The sequence below is a fragment of the Salvia hispanica genome, chromosome 1, assembly GCF_023119035.1.
Source record: "Salvia hispanica cultivar TCC Black 2014 chromosome 1, UniMelb_Shisp_WGS_1.0, whole genome shotgun sequence".
Taxonomy (NCBI): Eukaryota; Viridiplantae; Streptophyta; class Magnoliopsida; order Lamiales; family Lamiaceae; genus Salvia; species Salvia hispanica.
In genome coordinates this window covers 24,387,871-24,414,099 of record NC_062965.1, presented here as the reverse complement: position 1 = coordinate 24,414,099, position 26,229 = coordinate 24,387,871, and the positions used below count along the sequence as shown (strand labels likewise).

General features: G+C 34.1%; 1 protein-coding gene across 1 annotated transcript; it reads right to left on the bottom strand.

Annotated features, from left to right (window-relative positions):
• Positions 1 to 970: 970 nt before the first annotated feature.
• On the bottom strand, positions 971 to 4,048 carry LOC125191440 (geranylgeranyl transferase type-1 subunit beta-like). The gene is made up of 9 exons (XM_048088979.1): positions 3,646 to 4,048; positions 3,094 to 3,233; positions 2,891 to 2,946; positions 2,732 to 2,808; positions 2,602 to 2,647; positions 2,266 to 2,390; positions 1,961 to 2,031; positions 1,786 to 1,873; positions 971 to 1,408 (listed from the first exon to the last, which is right to left on the bottom strand). The coding sequence occupies exons 1-9, from the start codon at positions 3,910 to 3,912 to the stop codon at positions 1,259 to 1,261; spliced, it is 1,020 nt and encodes a 339-aa protein (XP_047944936.1). The 5' UTR covers positions 3,913 to 4,048; the 3' UTR covers positions 971 to 1,258.
• Between the last annotated feature and the right edge of the window lie 22,181 nt (positions 4,049 to 26,229).

Sequence of the window (26,229 nt, the reverse complement as noted above, 5' to 3'; positions counted from 1 at the left end):
GACAACGATATAACCCGAACATATTATATAATTATTTCTCGAATTAAAATAATTGATCTCAAACTCCTAACTTATTAATTTGAGTTTCATCGGTTACAATATGAGTAATACTGTGAATAAGAATATTTTCAAAACAATCTATAGTTTTGGGGCGTAAATCATTTAAGTAATGGTGGGAAAGTGTAGCGTAAGGTTTGGCCTTTTCAAAAAGAACAAAATGCAAACATTAACCCGTGAAAAACAGTCTCGTGCGTGCTAACCTAAAGTAATGTGCCTAACAACAATAATCATTCCTTTCTCAGATTTCTTGGACATTTCCTCCCATTTTTTATTTCAAACACTATGTCCCATCATTATTTTTTTTGTGATAAAAGTTTGGTTTCAACAAGTAAAAGTATTTACCCATCTAAAAATGCTCATAATGAATCTAAGGCTGCATGGTTAAATCGGAATTGTCAATTCAACAATCGGATTCTAACCGATCAGAATTGTGGATTCAATCAGATTCAAACCGACGCTATCAATTTTGGAACTGGAACCGTAACCATGACCGATGGTTAGCAACCGGAATTGGCGAGAGGATATCTACTGCACGGATCAAAATAAAAATGAAAAATGTAATGATTGATATAGTACTCCGAATTTATAAATAAGACATTCCCTTTTGAAAGTAATTTATTTGAGAGAATATGCCAGTTCTCTTACAGGTAGGATAATCAGCTAGCTGAGATGAAATATACCTCAGCTGTCTACACTCAATAAAAGTAGTAATATATAATCAAGAAATATGTCTTTATTGTTTTTGTTCGGTTTATTATACACGAGTTTTACATCATAATATCACAACCTTTTGATTTATTATGAAATTAACACTAAAAAGCTTGACATGTCGAATGTAAAACTCGGTAAGGCATGCCATGTCAACTCTCTGATAACGAAACTTAATCGTGTGTTAAGCGTGAAACAAATATAACATGTCGACCATATTTCGACATTCCAAAGACCGTACCCTAAATTGCAAAACGAGTCAAAGTTCATCACAAGTGTATTTGTATCAAGATTCAAGAAAGATGTTTGACTAAGCTTATAAGTTAGTAGTACTTAATACAGCAATGTGTGGCTTATAAACAAGACAATGGAAAAAGAAACACAGTGACCTGGATAAATTTCTTGCAGAAAGTTGTAGTTATGGTGCTGTTAGTGTAGCTGATCGCGGTATACTTCTTTACTCGGGTCTGATCTTGTGCCAATGCAGCACTCAAAGTCCAATTGTAGCAATAGCCGATATACCCAGTTCAACGCATAAAGGGTTGAGACCAGGTTCTCTCAACATGCTAAATGCGCAAAATCCATAATAGGAGTGGTAAATATCTGGCAACATCTGCGGGAATTTACTGAAACCACCATACTGGCACAACAGAGATCCATCCATGGTCAAGCCGGAAACACAACTTTCAGACAATGAAAACTACATGAAGAAAACTAGAGATCCCAAGAGGAGATAATGAAAAGTACCATATTACACAGATTCATTACCAATAACTGTGTCAAATTGATGCAACCATATATATCTGTGATATATGCAGTCTAAATAGTCGAGAAATAACATGACAGATCAATATACTCTTGTTGCATGCAGCTATTGTTTGGAGTTTCATGGTTTTGACAAATAAAAATCCGAGTTATGGGAAACAATGGAAATAGAGGTAATGCATTTCAAAATTTCAAGGTTCTACTTAACATAATAGTCCAATTATTAGACACAAAAGGAGAGTTGAAAAGCACCTTATATTGACAAGTCAGCAAAAATCCACGCAATGCTTCCTCGTTTATGAATTTATCGGCTTGTAGAATCCTTAGAGTTCCTCCCACCCTAAAAAATTTGATACTACTTCGGTTACAAATACAAGAAATGACAAAGATTAAAAGAAAAACCCACACAAGGATCATTAAAACACACCAAAAGGCGTAACACGTATCAGTTGCCTTGTTCGCTCTACCTCGGAAGCCACCATCTTCGAATGCCTGCTTCTGCAACATAACACACGAGGTCTCGCTAAGGAAAGAGTTAAAAACCATTCTCTCAAATTCAGTGTATTCCATGCTTCTTTTGGACAGGAGACCTAATTATTTATGACTTAATCTGAACTCAAAATAAAACGACATTCCAGGTATAATTTAACTTCACTTATTCTTTGTTCTGCATCCGCAACATTGAAATAGACTTGGCTAATGTTTTATACTATAACATAGTAGAGCATAAACCTGCAAACTCCATTCCAGAAGCAATGGCACGTTGATGACATCAGAGGATGCTTCTGCAGATAGTGAATCTTCTCCCAAGAACCCCATCAGTTTAAGAGATGCAACAGCACAATAAGTGGCACCACCTGTGACACTAAATCAATTCAAATCAGTAAGTGTTAAAAATATCTGCAAGAAGTGAAAGGTCTCCATCTTAAATACCAGTGTTGATTGCTTAATCACAAAACACAACAAAGAAAAACGGGGATGAATTGGCAGGTTCATCGAGTTCATAATTTCTGAAAGAAACCACACTATAGCAAACGAACTGATTTGACGATTTTCAAATCCACTCACCATGAGATTCTGCACCTGGAATCAGTCCAAATCCACCGTCATACGACTGCAGGCAAAGTCAATTGGCAAGTTCTTGAAAATAATATTGGTGAATATCGGATGAGCTAAGTTAAGAAGTTAGGGGAACTACCTGACAATTTCTAATAAATTCCTTAGCCTTCTCACGATCCATGCCGGTCCAATTCTTCAACATTGAACAAATGGCCGCTGAAGACATCAAAAACTACGCAGTTGAATCATCATTCAGAAGAAAATGAAACTTGACTATCCATTGAAAGAATTTTCTTACCTGCACAAAACACAAAGCGGAGATCTGTTTCTCCTCCAGTGTGAATGGGCATAAAACTAGGAAATATGAAACATCAGTTATCATGCCAAGCAAAATGAAGATAAAACGAATAGCAGGATCACGCAGTAAAAGCCCTACAAGCAAACAAGATAGCCGTCGAAATAGATTAATGACAAGGGAAAAATGATGAACTTAAATAGTACCATCCATTAGGCCGTTGCAGAGTTCTCATTGATTTCAATAATACTTCAGTGTCAATTTGAGATAAATCATAGCCAACAGTCTTTAATATTGCCAATGCACAATACGTGCTTGCTAGGTGACTGCCATTGAGTTGTGCAGCCTGCACAGATGTATTTAAACAAATAAATCAAATACTGCAGCAAGAAAAATGCGAACAACTTTATTCGTAGTTCAAATCAATACAAACACACCATATTACTAAGAACATAGAGCCTTGTTATATCTATATTTCAATATTTACTTAAGGAATGTCTGTTCATCACACTTATTGATAATAAATCACATAGCTTAAGTACAGCTGTGAGGTTATAAAACTAACATCATAAATATCTACTCTATTTCCCAAAATAGCACGGGAGTATTTCACACTAACTACATAGTTCTAAACCTCTAACTTCACCCTTTATATTATTGCAATTAGCAAATTTTAACCCAAAAATCAGAAATCAAGTTCAATAAAAAAGTAAACTTTATAATAAAATCAATCCCTGCATCTTCAAACAAGTTCAGATTCGAGCATAATTTTCAATAAATTTCACAAAGGAATGGGGAGGGGAATGAATTGGAAATAGAATTATGGAAAGAGGAGATACTCGATCGAGAGCGCCGAAGATGTCGAGGCCGGAGATGACGAAGTAGGCGAGAGTGAGGCGGATGGTCTCTTGGCCTTGATAGGGAGCAGGCAGCCCCCGATACATCATCTCCAGATAGTATATATGCCGATCCTTCTCGAAGCTCAGCGATTCTGAATCGAAATCGCAGAATTCCTCATCTTCCATTGTTGAATTTTTTAGGTTTCCGCCGCAAATCTGCAAGTATGAGAGTGAGTATTTTTGGAATAGATTTCTTTTCAACAGAGAAAACTGATTCGTAAGAGTTTGGCTGTAGAATTTTGATTTTGAGCGAAGAATAGTTTACAAAATTGATACTCCGCCGTCCTTAAATGGAGCAGATTGTTATATTGCTAATTTAATATTTAATTAATAATTATCATTAAATAATAGTAATTAAATATTTAAATTAAAGACCTAGATTATAATTCTGAAATGTCAATACGATAAAAAAAAACGTTAAGATCATAGGATTAATTCAAAAAAATATCAATATGAGCATTAATGTCAATTCACTACAAAATTAGTTATAACTAACTTTTAAAAAAAATCCCAAAACTTTAAATTCATATAACATATATCAAATTAAAGATAATTTTGTAAAGATTTCAACGATATACTACATGCATATGTTCTGACGTCAAAATTTGAAAAAAAAAATTGAAATTTTTTAATTTTTTCGTATAGCAGAAATGTCAATATTTACTATATAAAATATGTCAATATAATACATGTAGAATGTCAATATAAGCAATGAGTTAATATTCTTAAAGCATTGTGTTGACATTCTCAAAGCATTGTGTTGATATTTTCGAAACACTGTATAGACATTTTTCATCAAAAACCCTAATTTGGAGTTTTTTTTTATCTTTTTCGATTTAATTAATAAAAATGAAAAATTACACGTGACAAATTGTAGACCACACATTTTCTAAAATCCTATGACCTTAAATTAATTGTAGTTAGCAATTAAATGATGAGTTGACAATTGAGCATTCCCCAACGAAGCATAATACTAGTATTATTTAAAAATAGATCAAGTCTAGTTAATAAAAAGTTTTCTCTAAATCCTGACCCCTATTTTATTTATTAATAATATTTTAATTTTTTTAATATTATTTAATCAATTGTACATTAAAATTTATGTTGATTAAAAAATTATGTATTTTTTTTTATAAGATGAATGGATTATTTAACTATATTTGAATAATGTGGGAATAGAACGTTAAAGAAAATATCATACCCAATTAGGGATGTCAATCGGGCTAATCCGTTCAGGTTCGGGCCAGCCCACTCGGGTCGCCGGGCTATTTGAGTGCGGGCCATTCGGGTTATGGATTTTTCGGGTCATAAATTTTCAACCCTAACCCTAACCCTAACCCGCCGGGTTTTGGGCTAACCCATCGGGCTATTCGAGCTTAAAAGCTTTCGAAAATAATCTCTTGTATCAAAATTTTCTTCTATACAATGATTTAAAATTTAGATACTTCATTTCTTTTTAGTTTGGAATCATATAAAATCTTCAAATTTTTATAGTTTTCTTCAATAATACTTGAAAAGAAGTTTTTCATCTCGATCAACTACAACATAAGTTAAAGCTTGTGTTCGTGTCATTATTATGACATTGTTCATAACTAATTCTTTATGAAAATAAAAAGTCATGTCTTACAAGAATCATTATTAAAATGATAATTATATTGAGATTTTGATGGTTAGTTCTTAATTTTGTCTTGATCGGCTTTGGTGGTGGTAAGGCACTATTGACAGATGATGAGACGGTGGAATAATGAGTTGAGGTGGAACTTGAAAGCTGATATTGTGGGATCGAGTGGAAAAGTGTAGAATGAAAATTGAATAAGACTAATAATTGTGGGATTCAAAAATATAAAAAACTCTTAAAACTTAATATTTTATAATTAAAACTCGCAACCCATCGGGCTGACCCGCAACCCGTTTAACCCGCCAACTCATTCGGGCCAACCCGTTTAGCCCGTTTTGTTTTCGGGTAATTAAATTACAGCCCTAACTCGCTCATTTTACCAGGTTGTTCGGGCCGGTCCACGAGTTTCGGATTGAATTGACATCCCTATACCCAATAACCCAATAGCCAATAGTCATGTATCTCCGTTTTATGAAAGTAAAAAAATGTCCTTCATGCATTGAAGACATTTTCGGTTAATAATAGGCCAAATATTGAAAAAATACCATGAGTTAGATTACCTTTAAGTCCATGGACTATTCATACTATTTAGTGGTGTTCGGTTTCCTCGATAAAATAATACCAATATATAATTTAGGATTGAGTCGTGAGATTATTTTAGTCATCTAGGCAAGAGGGCTCGAACTTGGCATCTCATACAATAATGTCTAAGCTCATTGCCACTAAGACAGAAGCTCTAGACATTATCTCATGATTATTCATCTAGGATTTGAATTGTAGAATTGAATCTTATAAATTAAACATATTACATAGTTAATCTTGGATACAATCTCAAACACTCCTTTATGGACTATTTATATGCAAACCTTACGATTCATGTAACCATTTATATATTCACTCAAATAGTAATTATGTTGTGCATTAATTACGTAGTCTATCTAGAAAAGGCTTAAGAATTCGATATCATCTTATTTCAACAAAAATGTCTCAAATTTAGAACAATAGCAAAAAACACAACATTTCAATTTTTATTAAAATTAAAGAGTTCAAACATTTTCATTAAAAAAGCTTAAATAATGAATAGAATGAGTATTTAACCTCACAAATATAATAATCCAACATATTGTCCAATTAAAACCTAACTCAGAGCGTAAAGTGCATAAAATTTGAATATTTGATACTCCGTCCATCCTTTTGTTGCTGAATTGTATTTCTTTTAGAATTATCCTATTATAGCGGAGTCAATTAATTTTTTTAGTAAAAAGTACTTTACTTTCTTTTTTATCTATCTATTTTTTTTCTTTCTACTTTATTCTCCTTTTTAAAAATATTTAAAATAATTTTTCTTCAATCCCATAACAAAAAGAAAGTTTCTATACAGAAGAATGGAGAGAATATTTGATTAGTTTAATTCCATAAAAGCATGACCCTTTGACATATAATCTTGACCTAGAGTTCATACAATTTGGTACTACTTCTATTTGATTAAGCTATCCATCTTGTAAAGCTACATCTAAAATGGACTATATTGCTTTAGTTCAAAATAAGTCATCTCACCACATCAACATTTTAGCGCGGCTGTCGATTCTTTCATTTCCATTATTGTCCTCAAACTATCTATTTTCGGCAGTATTAGTGATAATATGATCAAATAATATTGTGTGTAAAACCTCTATCCATGTAGCCTGTCATCCCTTTCAAGTCCATCGCTATCCTCGGACTACCTATTTTGGCAGAATTAGTGATAATATGATGAAATAATATTGGGCACAAAAATTCTATTTATCCCTTTCAAGTCCATCGCTACTCTCATACTGAATATTTCGCTATTCTCAGACTGCGTATTTGGTTAGAATTAGTGATAATATGATCAAATAATATTGTGCATAAAATATTTAAAATATTCAGTCATTTTCAATTATAATAACTAAAATTAATATTAAAGAGAATAATTTGTTTAATATTTTACTACATTTTAATCAATTAATATGTACTCTTTGAAATGTATTAAATTACTATAGATTTTTGTTGATTTAAGCTAAACTTGATAACTTTTAATTATTTTCCTTTCTACAAAATGATTGATAACGCCAAGTATATATAGATACACATATAGGTGTTCTAGAAAATATCATCATTTATTAATTATGAAACCATGAATCCATGATCTTTCATGATAATTCTACTAATACAAAAATATCTAGATATTTATATTATGAAATAGGAGTATCTATTTTTTTTAATTACGAAAATTAAGTTTGCCTTTTCACTTTAACTAGAAATACATAACATACTAGCGTCGAAATATGAGGAAATATCATACAAAAATTTTAAATATGGTTGTAATGTAAATTTACATCTTCGAAGTGAGCGGCGGCATATTTGGGCTTCCAAATGGGCTTTTAATTCAACCACAATATATAGGGTTCAAATGGGATTTTATTCAACACCTAGCTTATTAGCGGATCAACCGTTATACTCTCCCGTTCCCATTGTAGAACATTTTTAATTTAGCATGAATTTTTAAATAGTTTCATTTTGTGCGTAAACAGAAAGAATCAAGTAAGAGACGTGTTTTTATATTTAAAAATGTACTATTATATAAAATGAGACATCCAAAAAAAAAAAATGTGTCACTTAGAAGGTAACAGATGGAGTAGTATTTAATACAAATATTATAAGTAACTCAAAATACAAATAAAAGTGAAATTTATTTCTTAGAATTAAATACTTCTTCCGTCCCACAAAAATATAGGCATTTGGTATGGTACGTACGGAAATTAAGAAAAAAATTGGTAAAATAAGAGAGATGCAGAGAATAATAGTTAAAGTAGTATTAATAGATAGCGGAACCAACATTATTATTAGTGTGTTGATGGTGGTATTAGTTAATAAATTGGAATAACTTTCCATAAATGGAAATGCTGATATTTTTATGAGGCAAATAAAATGAAAAATGCACATAATTTTATAAAACGGATGGAGTACAACAATTGCTCAATGAAGAACTTGAATAAGCACATAAAATTAAATAATGCACAACAATTGCAAATTAATTGGTTTAAATGACTATAAATATATAATATCAATAGTTGCTATTCGAACACCTTAACATTTTATAAGCTATCAGAACAATATCTTATGAGAACATAGTCTAAGATTAAACCATGAAGTACAACTTAATTGGTAAGCTATCTCTAGAGTTTGAATCACCACTATAGCAGTTCACGAAAGTACTTGGTAAACCACTCTTACTCATCTATATAACCTTTGTGGATCCGCTATTTAGGTTCCACACCTGAAAATTGATGAACAACATTTGATGTGAGCAAATACATTAACATGAGTATATTCTATATCAACATTGAATTAAGATTGATAACGAGCGTGGTTAGAATTTGAAATTCCACAGTTGTTTTGGCTAACCTTTTTAAGCTTGATGCTCATCGATTTCTCAACATAAGAACAACATACACACAACCAATGGATCTCTTCGAGTACAATAGTGTTTCATGCTTGCTTAGGTAGCTAAAGCAAGGCGCCCAAATCTCGTTTTCCATTGCACCAAATCACTATCTTCATTAGAAGAAGGTAAAGTCTTGAAAAACTCCCCACTTTGAACCACCGAACGCATAGGGATGATATCAGAAGCAAAGAGCCTATGACATCCATGTATTCTTAGGAAAAGTTCACGTCACTCAAATGTATCTTTTCCAATCCATAAAGCAACATCAAAGCAGGAGTTGCAATAACAACATATAACCATACTTAACCACATGATTTGTGATACTACATTCGAGTGTAGAATTGCAACCAAAGCATCAAATACTTGTGGGCTACAAATATTTGTGTGACATTTGCAATGCGCACATATCACTACCATATCATAACATCATTAGGCTCACACAGTCTTTAATCGTCAACCTTATCCTCTAACAACAATCAATCTTATCCTCTAAAAACAATCCTTTAATGAAGTAAGGACCAAACTCTATCCTCTAAAAACAATCCTTTAATAAAAAAAGGACCAAACTCTAGCCTCTAAAAACAATCCTTTAATGAAGAAATGACCAAACCCTATCCTCTAAAAACAATCCTTTAATGAGGAAGGAATCCCACAGATTGTTGGACTTCATTGATCAACACAAACTTTATTTGTGTAGCTACGCAGTGCATTTATATATGATGCAGATCGTGAGCTATAACTATTTGTCCAACTTTGCAAATTCCAAGCATCTCCATGAGTCCATAATAATAACATAGTTATACTCACATCAGAAATCCAAAATCATTTCGAATAATTTCACAGCATAACACGTCAATTAACACATTATTAGACTGGGCATCGATTTCTTACTACTTCTTTTGAATCTCTTCAAAGGAAGTGTCATAGAAAAATCGAGATGCCAACCTTATCAGACGTCAACAATCATTATTCCATTGTAACTTCATTAGGTTCACACAGTTTCAGATCCACAAGCTTTTCGAACAATTTAACAACGTCACCACCCTTATCTACCAAAAGGATTCCTTTCGTTGTGATATATGGTTCGCTACCACTCTCGAAGAAGACGTCCACGATGGAAAAATCAAAGTCTACACAACGCAAAAGATAACAACAATTAAATGGGAATTGTAGAACAGTAAAGTAAAGAGACATAGTGGAGGAAGTAGTAGTGTATATTATCATTCAACATAGGTAACATATATATAGTACAAGAGACTAAGCTAGACTATGTTACATACCGATGTGGGACAAAATACATATGAGATATTAACACTCCCCCTCAAGCTGGATCATATATGTTGATCATGTCCAACTTGGTACAAAGTTCAGAAAACCGTTTCACAGGCAACGGTTTTGTGAAGATATGAGCAATCTGGTTGGCCGATTAAGTGAAAGGAGTAGTAATTATCAGATTCAAAACACACTCTTGAATGAAATGACAATCGACTTCTATATGTTTAGTCCTCTCATGAAAAACTGGATTATTAGCAATGTAGATTGCAGCTTGATTATCACAATGCATAGTAAAGGTTCTTTGAAAGTGAACCCCAGTTCTCCAAGTAGATTCTTGACTCCAATCATCTCAGTAGCAGTATGAGCCATAGCTCTATACTCGGCCTCAGCAGACGATCTCGCAACAGTATGTTGTTTCTTACTTCGCCAAGTTATCAGGTTTCCTCCAAAGTAGGTGCAATATCCAGAAGTAGACTTTCTATCAGACTTAGAACCGGCGTAATCAACATCAGAATATCCTTCGATGTTTAGATGACCATTCTTTTTAAATAACAATCCTTTACCGGGAGATTTCTTGATATATTGAAGAATTCGAATAGCTGCATCCCAGTGAACTTGCTTAGGCTTATCTAGAAACCGACTGACCAAGACAACAACAAAGGAAATATCTGGCCTTGTTACTGTCAAGTAGATAAGCTTTCCAACAAGACGTCTATACTTAGCTTTATCCTCCAAGAATTCTCCACTATCATCCCAAACACTTGGATCAACTTCCATAGGAGTATCAACAGGCTTTGTTCCAAGTAATCCAGTTTCTTTCAATAAATCTGTAGCATACTTTTGCTGAGATAGAGACACTCCAGAACTTCCGTGTGCAATTTTAATTCCCAGGAAATACTTAGGACGCCCCAAATCCTTGATAACAAAATGTTGCTGCAAATATTTCTTAGTTTCCTCAATTCCACGAACATCATTTCCAGACATGAGTATATCATCAACATACACAATGAGAATGACAATGTCCGATGCTTGATGTCGCACAAAGACCGAATGATCAGACTTACATTGCTTGAAACCAATAGTTCCAAGAACACCACTGAACTTATCAAACCACGCCTTGGGACTTTGTTTAAGGCCATAAATTGCCTTTTTGAGACAACAAACCTTAGTAGCATCCTCCCCCTGAGCAACATAACCCGGAGGTTGCTCCATAAAGACCGTCGGAGTCAAATCACCATACAAGAAAGCATTCTTCACATCAAGCTGATACATGGGCCACGAAAGATTAATAGCCAAAGAGAACATAATGCGGATTGAGTTCATACGAGCAGTGGGCGAGAACGTCTCAAAGTAGTCAATACCGTAAGTTTGTGTGTACCCTTTGGCCACAAGCCGAGCTTTGTATCGATCAATACTACCATCAGCAAGAAATTTTATGGTAAACACCCAACGACAAGATACAATATCTACCGAATTAGGGGCATGTACCAATATCCAAGTACCACGACTCAAGAGAGCTCACATTTCCTCATCCATAGCGGCTCGTCATAAAGGGTGTTTGAGTGCCTCTTGGTAAGAAGTTGGAATCACTGTAGACAAAAGACAAAGAGCAAAGGCACGAAAAGGAGCACTCAAGCGAGTAAAGGAAACATGATTAGACACAGGGTGTTTGGTGGTACAAGTAAGTTTACCTTTGCGAATAGCTATGGGTAACTCATCAGGAGGAGTTGAATCTTCAGGAGCTGGAGGCAAAGATGACTATGGCAGTGGACATGAGACCGTATTTGGTACTGTTTCAGAGGTTGTTGTAGGTCGACGACGGCGTGTATAGACCTGTAAAGGAGGAGCAGAAGACATAGGAGAAACAAAAGTTTGGGCAGGCAAAGGAGTATGAATTAACTGGCTGGTTGGTTTAGTTTGAGGATGAGTAAAATAAGACTGAAACTCAAAGAAGGTGACATCTGCTGAGATATAATGACGTTTGGTAAGAGGGTCAAAGCAGCGGTATCCCTTTTTGGTTCTAGAGTAACCAAGAAAAACACACTTAATAGAGCAAGGGGACAGCTTATCCAACCTAGGAGTAAGATCATGAACAAAACAAGTACACCCAAAAATGCGAGGAGGAATATGAAAAAGAGGTTTATCAGGATGAAGGCACGAAAAAGGAATATCCCCATGCAACACACTAGATGGCATCATGTTAATAAGGAAGCATGCAGTAAGAACAACATTAGACCATAGATACTTAGACACATGCATGTGAGACATAAGAGTACGCGCAACATCTAAAACATGACGATGCTTGCGCTCGGCTACCCCATTTTGTTGCGAAGTGTGAGAGCAAGAGGTTTGATGAATTATACCATGAGATTCACAAAAGGATGATATAGATTTTTGTGTAAACTCAAGAGCATTATCAGTACAGAGAATACGCAAATCAACAGAATATTGTGTCTTTATTTCATGATAAAAGGATTTGAGAACAGTAGGGACTTCACTTCTTTGTTTAAGCAAATACAACCATGTCATACGAGAATAATCATCAACAAGGATTAGAAAATACTTGAAACCCCTCTAGACTCAATCCTACTTGGACCCCAAACATCACAATGAACTAGATCAAAAGCAGTAGAGCTACGAGTATCGACTCGAGAAGGAAAAGAAGTGCGATGGTGCTTGCCCAACTCACATGACTCACAATTAAAATCAGCAGACGCAACTGGAACTAAACTACGAAGACTAGAAGAAGACGGATGGCCAAGACGACAATGCCACTGATATGGAGAAACAACAGCAGAGAGAGCACTAGGAGAGACAGGTGAAACAAGATCCAAATAGTACAAACCGCCACGCTCATGTCCTCCACCAATCGTCCTCTTCGTCTGCAGGTCCTGAAAGATACAATATGAAGGATAAAAAGTGACAGAACAATTGTGTGTTTTTGTTAGCTGACTAATAGATATTAAGCTGACTGGAAAATTTGGGGCAAACAAGACATTATCAAGAGTGATATGAGTAGTGGGTTTGACAACACCAATGTCAGTTACTAGCGAATAGTTGCCATCAGCAAGACGAACAGATGGAAGAGAGGATGGAGAAAAAGATGTCAAAAGGGATTTTGTACCAGTAATATGGGTAGAGGCACCCGAATCCAACATCCAAGGGAGACACAGCAAACGCAGCTACATAGGATGGAGAAAAAGATGTCAAAAGGGATTTTGTACCAGTAAACTCAGTGTTGTTAGCCCAATCTGGTTTGCCAAACTTCTTCCAACATTTATCAGACTCGTGATTCGAACGACCACAATGATCACATAGTCGATCGTGAAACCCTCTTCCTCGACCTCGGCCACGTCCTTGTCCACGGCCACGTCCACCATAGAACCTCGACCGCGAGCAGACATAGCTGAATTCTCAAAAGAGGTGGATTCCGTACGCCCAGTGGAGACACGAAGAACGCGAGACAACGCGTTAGACAACGTTGGAATGGTATCACTTGCCATCAAGCTATCTCGAAGTGGCTGGAGATCAGCATTAAGACCTGACAAAAATTTTGCTACCATAAATTCCTCCCATTGTTTTGCTTTTGTTGTGGCATCACAAGAAAGAGGATGATAAACCAAAATCTCATCAGCAAGACCTTTTAGGGTAGAGAAGTAATCATTGACTGACTAAGTATCCTGAGTATGAGAGACAAGTTTCTCATACAATTCAAATACCCGAGAGACGTTTTTGTCATTGAAGAACATCTCCCGTAGAAGATCCCACATGGCTTTGGCAGTATCCAAGCACATGATATTCTGACTGATAGCTAGTTCTAGGCTATTGAGAATCCAAGTCATGACGGAGCAATCATCAGCACACCAAGTGTCATAGTTGGCATATGTAGTAGCAGGCGGGGCAGTTTGAACATGGCTTTTCTTCTTCTATGATCCCAAAAATAGGAGAAAAGCACGGGACCAAAGCATATAGTTGGAACCATTTAGCTTAATGGTGGTTCCGATAGGCGGTCTAAGATCACATGATGAAACGAGAGCAAATCTTATGCAGAGCAATAGACAGATAATTGCAGAGATTGCAGAGTAGGCAGATAATTGAGTCGCAGGCAGATAATTGCAGATGCAAATAGTAACAGTAGATAATAGCAGAGTAGTAGCAGATAATTGCAGAGAATACAGAGCAACAACAAAAAATTAGTTGTAGGCAGCGGAGCAGGAGCAGAACAACAGGAGCAGATAATAGCGCGAAGTAGAAAAGCAGGCAGAGCAGCAGCGGCTAGAAAAAAAAAACCCTAATTTCGAAACCCTAATTTTCATTTTTTTTTGCAGACTAACCTAGTGACGGATTCGAATCCGCTCTGGTACCATGTAGAACAGTAAAGTAAAGAGACATAGTGGATGAAGTAGTAGTGTATATTATCATTCAACATAGGTAACATATATGTAGTACAAGAGACTAAGCTAGGCTATGTTACATAACCGATGTGAGACAGAATACATATGAGATATTAACAGAAATATTCATTATGCAATCATTCATAGAAACATCCATCTTATGCATTTCCTCGAACACATTAAGTGCAATAAAAATCCAGGTTTACTAATACGCAAAACAAGATAATAGCATCATCTAATTATTTAGCACAGTTTAAATCTATTGTGGGAAATATCACTAGAAGCTCAAAAATTGAGAGAAATTACCTGATTTGCAGAAACAGAAGCTCTGCGGAACATCTTCCTCCATGAGTGAAATTGAATTTAAATGTGAAGAAATAGGGAAAGACTTGATATAAATAGAGATGAATACTAGGGGATTGGGAATGCTCTATTGTTTGGGAGTTGATATACTATGATTGAATGCATTGCGGTTTTCACACCGAGACAAGTTTTTTAGGGCACAAAATGAATTGAGAATATAATTAATATACATATTTTTGTCTTATATTATATGGTTGTTCTAAAAATATTTGCAATAAGTTTCTTTTTATATATATTTATTTTTATTCAATGAGATAACTTAATTAAATAGTGACTATAAAATAGAGTTTGTTCTTAATCTAAGGAGTACTATTATTAAGTTAGAAAATATTGGTTTAACGGAAGGAAGTGTAAATAACATATACTAGTAAAAAAATATTTGTGTAAAAAATTGTGTTCAAACCAAAATATACTGCACTAATTTAATAATTAACATACTACTCCACTTGTTAAATGAACTGGATCAGCCCGATCAGCCCAAGTCTGAAATGAGAGAGATCTGGTTTTTACATATCTCTGGGCCTAGCCCAGCCTTGAGTCCTAGACTCACTTGATAAATAGGTTGGACTGTATTATTCTGAACCCAGGTTTGATTCTAAACAATAAAGGTCATGTTTGGTTGGTGAGAAAGTAAACTTGACAAGAAAAATGATTCCTGGAAAAATGAATCTCCGGAATATGATTCCAAGTAACTTTACTTTCTTGTGTTTGGAAAATAGCAAGATTTTTAAATTTATATTTAATTTATACATCAAACTAAAAAATATACTTATTATTATTTTATTTATAAAAAAGAATAATATTGTAAAATTTTTAATAAATTATTAGTTATAAATAATTATAATTATATAATTATATTTATTATTATGATAGATAGTTTAAATATGGATTATCCATCATAATAATAATTATAGTTACATGGAGTATTATACTCATTTATTATAATAATAAATATAATAATTATTATATTTAATTATAATATTTACTGATATTATAATTGAATAAATTTTACTAAATTAAAATTGCACTATGACTTTATTGATTAATTATTAATTTATAAAATATAATTAATTATTATTTAATATACAATTTATATTATATAATTATATTTTAATTATTAATTATTAATTACTATTATGAATTATTATAACATATAGTTATAATTATGATAATTTTAATTACAGTTATTTATTAGAGTTAAATTAAGTATGATTTATAGTTTTAAATTATTTTTAAAATATTATAACTAATAATAATAATAATAATAATAATAATAATAATAATAATAATAATAATAATAATAATAATAAAACTATACTATATTGCTGAAATATGTAAGAATCCTAAAACTGGAAAAAAGAATACCTAAGAAAAGTTAGGATTCAGAATCCTGAAAAGTTGTACTAACTTTCCTTGTTCTCGGATTCTGATTACTTTCCCAGTTTGATTAAAAAGCGAAATAAACACATGAATTTAAAATTTAAGGAATCAGATTACTTTCCCATACAGAATCCTGGCAACCAAACATGACCTAAAGTCTTTATACAAATTTATAAAAGTAAAATAAAACAAAGTGATATGTGTATCTCAATAATAGAAGTTTAAATCTAAATTTGGAGGTAATGAGTTCAACTGTTCAAGCATATAAAATGGTTGACTAGATATAATTGCAAGTCTGTGTTAAGTTTGAAAACAAACCCAATTCGAATCCGTCACTATTTTATAACGAAATGAGTACTCCTACTATACCACATGTTATTGAACAGAAATCAGAATCCCAGAATTCCTCTTCTTCCATTGTTAATTTTTGGAATGTGGAATTTTGGAAGAGCATTTTTTGAAGGAAAAAATAAATTCGCAAAAGGTGTGGACTGTTGGATATGAATTTATCGCCTTTTTAGGAAATGGTATGTATTAGAAATGGGCTCATTTCTAATAGTATGTAGACATTGGAAACAATTTTAGTTGAAGCTTAGGCATTATAATCGTTTTACTCAATGGAAACTAAATCGAGTATTTATCATTACAAAAAATAATATGAGTATTCTTTTCGCGTATAAAAAGTAATCTGTTTTTTAGTTTCTCTCATTCATCAAAATTAGTTTTGTAACACCCGGCCTTTTTATTCCTAAGAATTTTGGAAACTAACCTATAATTAATATATATTAGTTTCGCGCCTAACCTCTTTTACTTCTAGTATGATCAAACGTTGTGAAGTATATTTTGAGTGATGAATGAAAATAGTGTTATTACAATATTTAATATCCTTATAGTCCGTATTTAAAGACCGAGCTTCAAATAAAAGTTCTACATCGAGTTCAACATTAGAGTAAAAATAAAAAAATACTCTACATGCTCTCCGGATCTTGCTCAATAGTCACGCCTTGAACCCCGATGGCTACACAAAAGGATAAGAAGCATGTTAAATCAAGACGAGACGATCGACGAAATCACATCACATCAAGCACGCTTATCAAACGACGGCTCGCGTTTTCCAAACGACGGCTCACGTCTTTTTAAGCGACAAGATGTAATATTCTTGCTATTTATGGTATTAAGAATGATTGATTTGCCAACTTACCCCTTTTGGCAAAAAGTCATTATCTCTTGTGTAATAGTTTGCTTCCATGAATTAGGGATTTGACCATGTTTTTCCATGTACCCTTTTCCACTATAAATACCACTCTATCTCTACTCTTAAATCTTTTGTTCCACCATAAACCACCATCAAATTTATTTCAAAGTGAGGATCTTCAAATGAGTGCTTGAAGAAGAGGAGCCAAGTCTCTCCACCCTACTTTTTCCTCATTTCTTCAAGGTAAAATCTTCAAGCATCAAATTTATTCATAGCTATTCATATCATTAGACCATGCATGAACAAGAATCATAGAATGCTCAAATATTATGGCAAGCCCTACCATTTTCTTTCCTTTACAACATTCCTTTCTCATTAAATCCCAACAACAAATCTCACGTAGCATATTTAACTTCTTTCATGGACACTTTTCAAGCATGCTTATATTAGGAATCAATATCATGCTTTAGCCTTTGATGCTTTTGATCTTAGCAACAATAATAGATGCCAACGTTTTTTTTATCAAGCTCGTGTGCCAAGGAAAAAAAAAGAAGATTTATCATGAAGACCAAGTTCTAACTCCTCCAATATCCTCTGAATGAAAGAATGAACCAAGTAGAGCCTTAAGTACCATAAATCCTAATTAGTTGAGATAACCATAGCGAGCAACCAAGAAACAAGTTGAGACTTAGCTTTGAGGGGCATGTGCGCTTCAACAACGCGCTGCCTGATGGGCCTTTGCCCGAGGTGCGGTCTGAAACTCCGCCGCCTTGCGCACACACAACCACTGCCGCTGCCGGAGCTGTCCAGTGTCGCCACTGCACGCCCCTGCTGTCTCATCCAGAGGAGTGCGCCGCTGCTGCGACCCACGGCAGCCACACACACACACACGTGCAGCTGCTGCCCTCTCGGGGTGCCGCCGCTGCTGTCACACACGCTCGGCAGCCGCTGCCCGAGCAAACCCCGCTGCACTCGGCGAGCCAGTGCCTGAAAATAATTGAACCGAGAGAGAGAGAGATAGAAAATGAAAACCGATAAATTGATAGAGGGAAGGAGGAACGAGAGCGAAGAGTTAGGTGGCCGGCGTCGCTCGCCGGCGACGCCATGACCAACCGAGAGAGGTGACGGGCAGAGAGAGGCGTGAGATGTTGGGGAAGAAGGGGGCGGCGCGCTCCTATCCTAAATTAAAAAATCTGACTTCTTTTGAATTTTGGGCTCCTCTCTGGACCAAGGAAATAATAGTTGGGCTCTTCCCATTTATTACTTTGGGCAGTTTCTTTAGACTTTAATTAGTTGGAAATGTTTGCTCTTTTTATTTTATACTTGGGTTTAATTTAAGTGCAAGTTATAAGGCCAGATTTAATTGTTGGGTTTGAAGATTTATTGCTCGTTGGTTAACAGATTTTTGGAGTGATGAAACAATTAATTTTAATCAATTACTTTTAAAGTCTCTTTTAAATTAGAGAGTCGTAAGTTGTGATGGAATGAAGTTATCTTTGATCGAACCTCGAACATAGGATGCACATTCCATGTAGGATCATTGCTTGTCATGCACCTTATCTATATCCATAAAACTAATTGAATGAATACCCTCTTTCAAGAAGGGCGTGTACAAGGAGTTTGCTTTCGAAGCCGAGCTTGTGTAGAGAAGTACAAATTTTTGGGAAGCATGGAGGTGGGCTTTATATCCAACACATTAAGTGTGGATAAAATTATCAAATATATGAAATGATTTTTGTTTGATAAAATCGTGCCATAAATTATTATCGTGCCATAAATTATTTGTTTTATGATGCCTATCTGCTTGGCGATGCCAAATGAATGAATGAATGAAACGAATTCGGCTCCAATAGGACCAAGATCCTATTCAAGTTAGTGTACACAAAGGAATGGACCGTGAGTCATCGTAAGGGTTGGCCGGTCAATGTGATCGTGGAAGGTGGCCACCTTCCCGACACACAATGAACCATCAGATATGGCGGATTGATGGAATGAACTTAGCTTGATCAAGCGAACTTTATGAAAATGAACTTAGTAAGCTCGGGCCTTTAAGAAAAACCCCCGCGTGTTACTGTGATGGCATGATAATAACTTTTTCTTATATGTGTATCTTTCGGCAATGTGTTCACTGAGTACCCCGTACTCAGCCCTGCATGTATTTCTAAATGTGCAGGTTGAGCAAGTGATGAACTGGTGGCTGAGTGGAGTTGGTGGTCGTCTCATCTCTTTTGTAGGATTTTCGTGGCATGTGTCTTCATACACATGACCATATGGTTACAACTCCTTCCGCTGTGCTTATGTTGTAGTATTTTGTACTAATGGGTCATAGGAAAAATGACCAGTAACGAGTGACCTATGTTAAACACTGTTTTAAATCCTCATGATCTTTCGTTGTCTTGTGAACCTCTTTTATCTTATGAAGAGTACTTGCATGTCTTATTGTAAATTCTTTCGTCCCCTTCTATCCCCTCTTCTTAATTCCCTCCCCTGGTCATGATTTACCGAGCAATGCTATCCTTAGCAAAGCGCGGTCGTGACAAGTTTCCTGTAGTATTTATGTAAAACCTTTTTTCACTAAATGGAACTTGGGATATTGTCATATTGAAGCATGTAACGATCATGTTATTTTATCGTAGAACTTAAATAATTTAGTAGGAGTAGTAAGTAGTTCAAAGAGTAAAATCATACAATAAAATGATTATCTAAAAAGAATGAATTACCCTTATATGACCAATCATACAATAAAATGATTATCTAAAAAGAGTAAAAACTGAAATAGAAACATAACAATAAATCCTAATTGTAAAAGGTCAAATCTAATGAAAATGTTGGCCTGAAATTTAAGATTGAAAGAGAATAAATCAACATAAATATACAAATAAAATATACTAATCCATGAACATCAGAATGACTATGACCTCTACATGTTTTTGTTGGTTTGGTTCACAAAAAAATGGACTAGGAAGATGAGAAAGTCAAGGCTATGCAGTGGCGCCTTTCATGGATGCATGGGCCCCACCCATTTGACCTATTGCTTATTTTTAATTTCTAATTCTTGTTGTTCCATTTTTCATACCTAATTCTTGTACCTGCTTTAATAGATTACTATTTTTTTTAATTAGTCTTCTTCTTGTAACTAGTTTTGGTCTTAGTATATTTTCTCATAGCTAGTTTAATTTATTACTGTTTTTTATTTTTTATTTTTTTGTGCTAATTAATTCATCTATTATTATCTCTGTCCACCAAAATTTGTGTCATTTTTCCATTTCCGTCCGTCCCCCAAAATTTGTCCCATTTTACTTTTATCATTTTTAAAAACCGGATCGGCCAGCGAACCGGCGAAACTACTAGTTCATGGTTCAATCGGTACAACCGGTTCAATCACTGGTCGAACCGTTTTACTGTTGCAAATACATATAATTAAGTATACAATATACAAAATATATAAAATTTACATATAATCAATAATATATCAAAAATATTAACCTTATATTTTAGTTGTAATGTAAATATTAAAATTTAGTAGTAAATGACTAAGTTTCATTAAACATGAATAATTAGTTATTTTATGTAAAAATATTAATATCAATGGTTAGTGTTTATAAATTAAATATAGTACAAGAAAAATATTAATATTAAGTAATACTGATAAATTATATTTATATATAAAACATATTAAATTTATGTGTAATTACAAACTCATAAGTATACTGTAAAAAATCTAGTGATTATTAAAGCATAATTAAAATATAGTAGTATATTATAATTAACAATTTCTTAAAAGAATATAAATTAAAATGAATTACTATTTTATGTGTATAAAAATATCATTTTTAGTGTATAAGAGTGATTAATGTTCATATTATTTCAAAATGGTCATATGGTGGAATGGAAAAAGTGCTCATATATAGAGAAGAGATCATGGGTTCAAGCGTTGAACCGGCCGGTGCGGTCCGGTATTTATTAATGTTTTTTATTATTACTTTCTGTGCTAATTAATTTATCTATTATCTATTACTACTAATTAATTCATTTCTATTTTTATAATTAATTCATTAACTAGTAAGATCATTAAGTAAGGATTTTTAATTTAAAAAATTATACTTTAATTATTTCACCGTTGGCATTGTTATCACATGTATCATTAATTTATATCGCTTATTCTCAAAATATTTTATGTATCATTGATTTATATTGCTTATTCGTGAAATATTTTTATTTCTAGCATAATCGATACTAAAAATAACCAATAATTGTTAACAGCAATTTAGATCCCAATATAAAAATTCTATGTCAACCAGTGAGTACATGTATACAAATATAACTTGGCCTAGTAATAGTGAACAAAAATTCAGTAGAATCAACAGCGGCCAACCCAAACTCTTCGATGTGCACGGGGATGGGTTTGTCATTTGGTACACTTCCTTGCAAAATCAACTCCACCGATGGTTCTTCACATCACAGCTGCCAATTCTTCTCACAGTGGACATCGATGGCTCGTGAATTTGATTTGTCGTTTGATGATCTGGAGCAGGGCATTCCTAACCGTGAAAAGTTGATGAGTTTTGCTGAACGCCACTATGCGAACGGGCTGGACACGGCCCGATTCTGCTCATCACTCCAACGCCGGCTCATTCGCCAACAATCTGTTCGTGATTCATTCATCGTTCACAATTTCATCCATGAATCATGCTACCTTTACACGGAGCATCTAATGATAGAGGGGAGGCTGAAATCCATGAGAGACAGCATCAGCGAGCAGCTCCATGCCATTGATGTCTCCAAGAAACTCTACTCTTTTTTACTCACTGCAGCGGCCATGATTTGCGCGGCCGTGGCTGTGGTTGTTGCGGTGAATGCCATTCCGGTGAGCGTGTTGGCGAGGGCAGTGATCGGAGTGACAGGCGCTGCGGGATCCATTCTGTTTGGCGCACTCGGGAGATGGCGCCAATCAGTTCTGAAGAAGCGGGAGACTGCCGTCAAGAAACACAGGGAGATAACAGAGCATATGTCTGCGGGCGCGGGACTCGGCATCAAATATCTCTTCGACATTCACCACGTGGCTATCAGGTTGCATCTAGAGACCGAATCTTTGTCAGAAGCGACTGACTACGGGGAGAAAGTGGCGGCGGTGACAGTCAGTTTCGAGGAATTACTGAGGAATGTTGAAGCCTACGGTAAATCGATGGAGTCGGTTAAACAAGAAGTGCTTGTGAGCCTCAGAAGAGTGTGAACCTGATACGTACATATCTATATGAAGATTCCCGTATCTTAATTAATTAGTTAATTAGTGATTTATCATATCCTGGAGTCGGTTAAACAAGAAGTGTTTGTGAACCTCTGATGAGTATGAATCTGATACGTACATATCTATACAAAGATCCTCATATCTTAATTAATTAGTTAATTAGTGATTTATCATATCCCGGAGTCTGTTAAACAAGAAGTGCTTGTGAACCTCAGATGAGTGTGAACCTCCTCAGATGAGTGTGAACCTGATACGTACATATCTATATGAAGATCCCCATATCTTAATTAATTAGTTAATTAGTGATTTGTCATATCTTTTCCATATATGTTTAGGATATTTTCTTGTTCCTTAAGTTAGGGTATTTAGCATTATAAATAAGTGTCATTGTTATTCATTTTATTCAACTAATGAATATATGAATTTAGTCTTTTCCTATTTTATTTTACCGTTACGCATTAACTTTGTTTAAGCTTGAGTTGTCGACGGGATTTCACCTTCCATGAATTCTCTTTTATCTCTTTTATCGTCTCCGGCATCTTGATAAGGGAATTACCCTTATCAGAACCCTACTACTAGACTACTAGTAAGGTAACCCCGGTCCATGTCGGTCTACAGAAACTGCAAGTATATTCTTTAATGTTCGAAATTTTGATAAGTCAATTTATTGAAACTGCAAGTATGTTGTTTAATTAGTATTCGAAACTTTGATATATCGATTGTGTATGCTGTTTAATTAGTATTCGAAATTTTGATATATGGATTGATAAGTTGTACTAAATGTTGGATGAATTCTTGACGGTTATATAAAGATAGGTATATTTGTGTGAAAATTGGTAATTTATAAAGTCCATTAATTTTTTGTAAGTACGATGGATAATTCTTGATAATTACTAAAAGTCGGGTTTATTTGTGTGAAAATTGCTAAAAGGTTGTTAATTTAATTAACACGGTGAAGCTCGAATTGGAAGTGGCCTTTTTACATCTTGTATTTGGTGCATATGTGTGAGAGCAGTGGAGTGATCAATTGATAACTTATTATTTAATTGCTAACTATAACTAATTTAAGGTCATAGGATTTTAGAAAAAGTGTGGTCTACAATTTGCCACGTATAATTATCGTTTTTATCAATAAAATAAAAAAAGATAAAAAAAACTTTAAATTAGGGTTTTGGATGAAAATGTCACTATAGTGTTTTGAAAATATCAACACAATGCTTTGAGAATGTCAACACAATGCTTTAGGAATGTTAACGCATTGCTTATATTGACATTCTACATGTATTATATTGACATATTTTATAAAGTATGTTGACATTTCTGCTTGTATGAAAAAATTAAAAATTTTTGAATTTTTTTTCAAATTTTGATGTCGGAACATATGCATGTAGGATATCGTTGGAATCCTTATGAAATTATCTTTAATTTGATATATGTTATATGAATTTAAAGTTTTGGGATTTCTTTTAAAAGTTAGTTATAACTAAACATGTAGTTAATTGACATTAATACTCCTATTGATATTTTTTGGAATTAATCCTATGGCCTGACGTTTTTCCTTGATCGTATTGACATTTAATGATTGATGATTTAAACCCTTAATTTGAATATCTAATGACTATTATTTAATTGTAGTTAACAATTAAATTATGAGTTAGCAATATAACAGTCTCTTGTGAGAGTAAATCCAATTTCACTGTAGCCCAAGCCCAAGCCCAAACCAAACTCACCTTATTTTCTATAGCCAATTGCATGTCCAAAAAGTCTACTTTATATAGAAATAAGCGAAAATACATTAAATTTTACCACATAACATTGTTCTAATTGAGTATATAGTAAAAAAAATTATTTAATCATCTCTACAATTTATAAGCTTTCTATACACTACAATCAAGCTCTCATAAAATATAAGAGCTTATAAGACGGCTAAAATAAGCTTAGCGACGTGCCTCAACTAAGCGAAAAAGGCAAGGTTACAGACACAAGGTTGGATTTGCTGCTTCTTCCGCAATCTATATGCTGTTGGTGATGCCATGGTTCGGATGGAGGCTAAGAAATGTCTGCACCTATCACTGCTTTCGCACATAATTCGTTCTCTCATAGTTGGGTCATTTTTTTCATTTCGGGAAGTTCCCTCATAATTGAGTCATTTTCATATATAGTACTCCCTCCGTCATGGATTTCTTTTGGACATGAGAATTAAGAAAATGATATATATTGAGTTAAAGTGAATAATTTTATATAATTTTAGGACTAAAACACCTAACTAAAAATAATCAATCATTTTATATCATTATAAATATAATTTATATCTAAAATTTTATTTATATTATATACTAAGGGCTCGTTTGATAACTTAGTAATGTCTAGAAATAGATATATATCTTCGTATTTCCCACCGTTTGATAACTTGTTTAGCCCACCACACCAGCCCTTGTTTTTTGGTATGGCCCGTCTAGGCCCGCCTGAAATAAGCTAGAAATGTAAGGATTTGTAACTTACAACTTTTGTGGGATAGCAATTCCACCTAACGTTGTGTATCCAGATATGGGAAATTATACCTTTTATACCCTTCTTCCATCGCCAGATCTTCTTCCATCTCCAACTCTTCTCCAAGCAAATCACACCAGCTATTACGGAAGTTTCATTAGATGTGTATTTTTCCGGTTTTCATTCTTTCTTTCATTAGAAGTTTCACACCAGCTGCTACAGCTCACCGCCGCCGGAGGGTTTTTTCGATTGGGGGAACATTTTTGCGATTTTTTTCGTGATTTTGTTGATTTTGATGTTAATTATGTCCACTAAATTCAAGCTATCAGCCGTTGTGTTTTTGTTGTGACTGATTTTGAGCACATATGTTTTCTCCCTTTTAGATTTATGAAGAAGGTGAAAATTTTTCTATTTGGCTCTACCTTGGAAAGAAGTCTGTTTACCTTTCAAATAACAATGCAAAAGATTTCAATTTCAGTCTGCAAGGTAGATTTATCCGTCTGGAAAGAAGCCTGCTTTATCTAATACAACTATACAAGTAGATGATGGCCGCTGCAAGGTAGAGGAGGCGAGTAAAAACGAGGGAGACATATTTATTTTAGAAGGATAAATATGTAAATATTTATAATTATCTTGTTATAATATATTTTTTATCAAACATAAGTGGCTGATATAGAATTATTTAACTAGCTTATCAAACAAGAGGAAGGAAAATCATTTTGTTCCATAACTAGGATATAAATCTCTATCGGGCCCTATCTTGACAATATCCCACACCACTTATCAAACGAGCCAAGCCCTAGTGAGAGCCCTAGTGGTTGCCACGTCAGCATGCCCTATCTTTCTGCAATGGTGGAGCCCTAGTGCATGCCCTATCTCTTATCCACTTTTCATTTCAATTTTAAATCATTGTTTTTTAATTTTGTTTTTAATTACTATAAAATACCAAAATATATTATTTTAAACACCACAAATGCAAAAAAAAAAAAAAAAAACTACATTACTTAATTTAAA

Excerpts from the sequence above, each read along its gene's own strand:
- LOC125191440 (XM_048088979.1), bottom strand. The coding sequence starts at position 3,912 with ATGGAAGATGAGGAATTCTGCGATTTCGATTCAGAATCGCTGAGCTTC. Across the intron at positions 2,947-3,093 it reads CTGCAACGGCCTAATGGATG|TTTTATGCCCATTCACACTG; the intron begins GTACTATTTAAG and ends CATATTTCCTAG. Across the intron at positions 2,032-2,265 it reads TTCTGGAATGGAGTTTGCAG|AAGCAGGCATTCGAAGATGG; the intron begins GTTTATGCTCTA and ends GTTATGTTGCAG.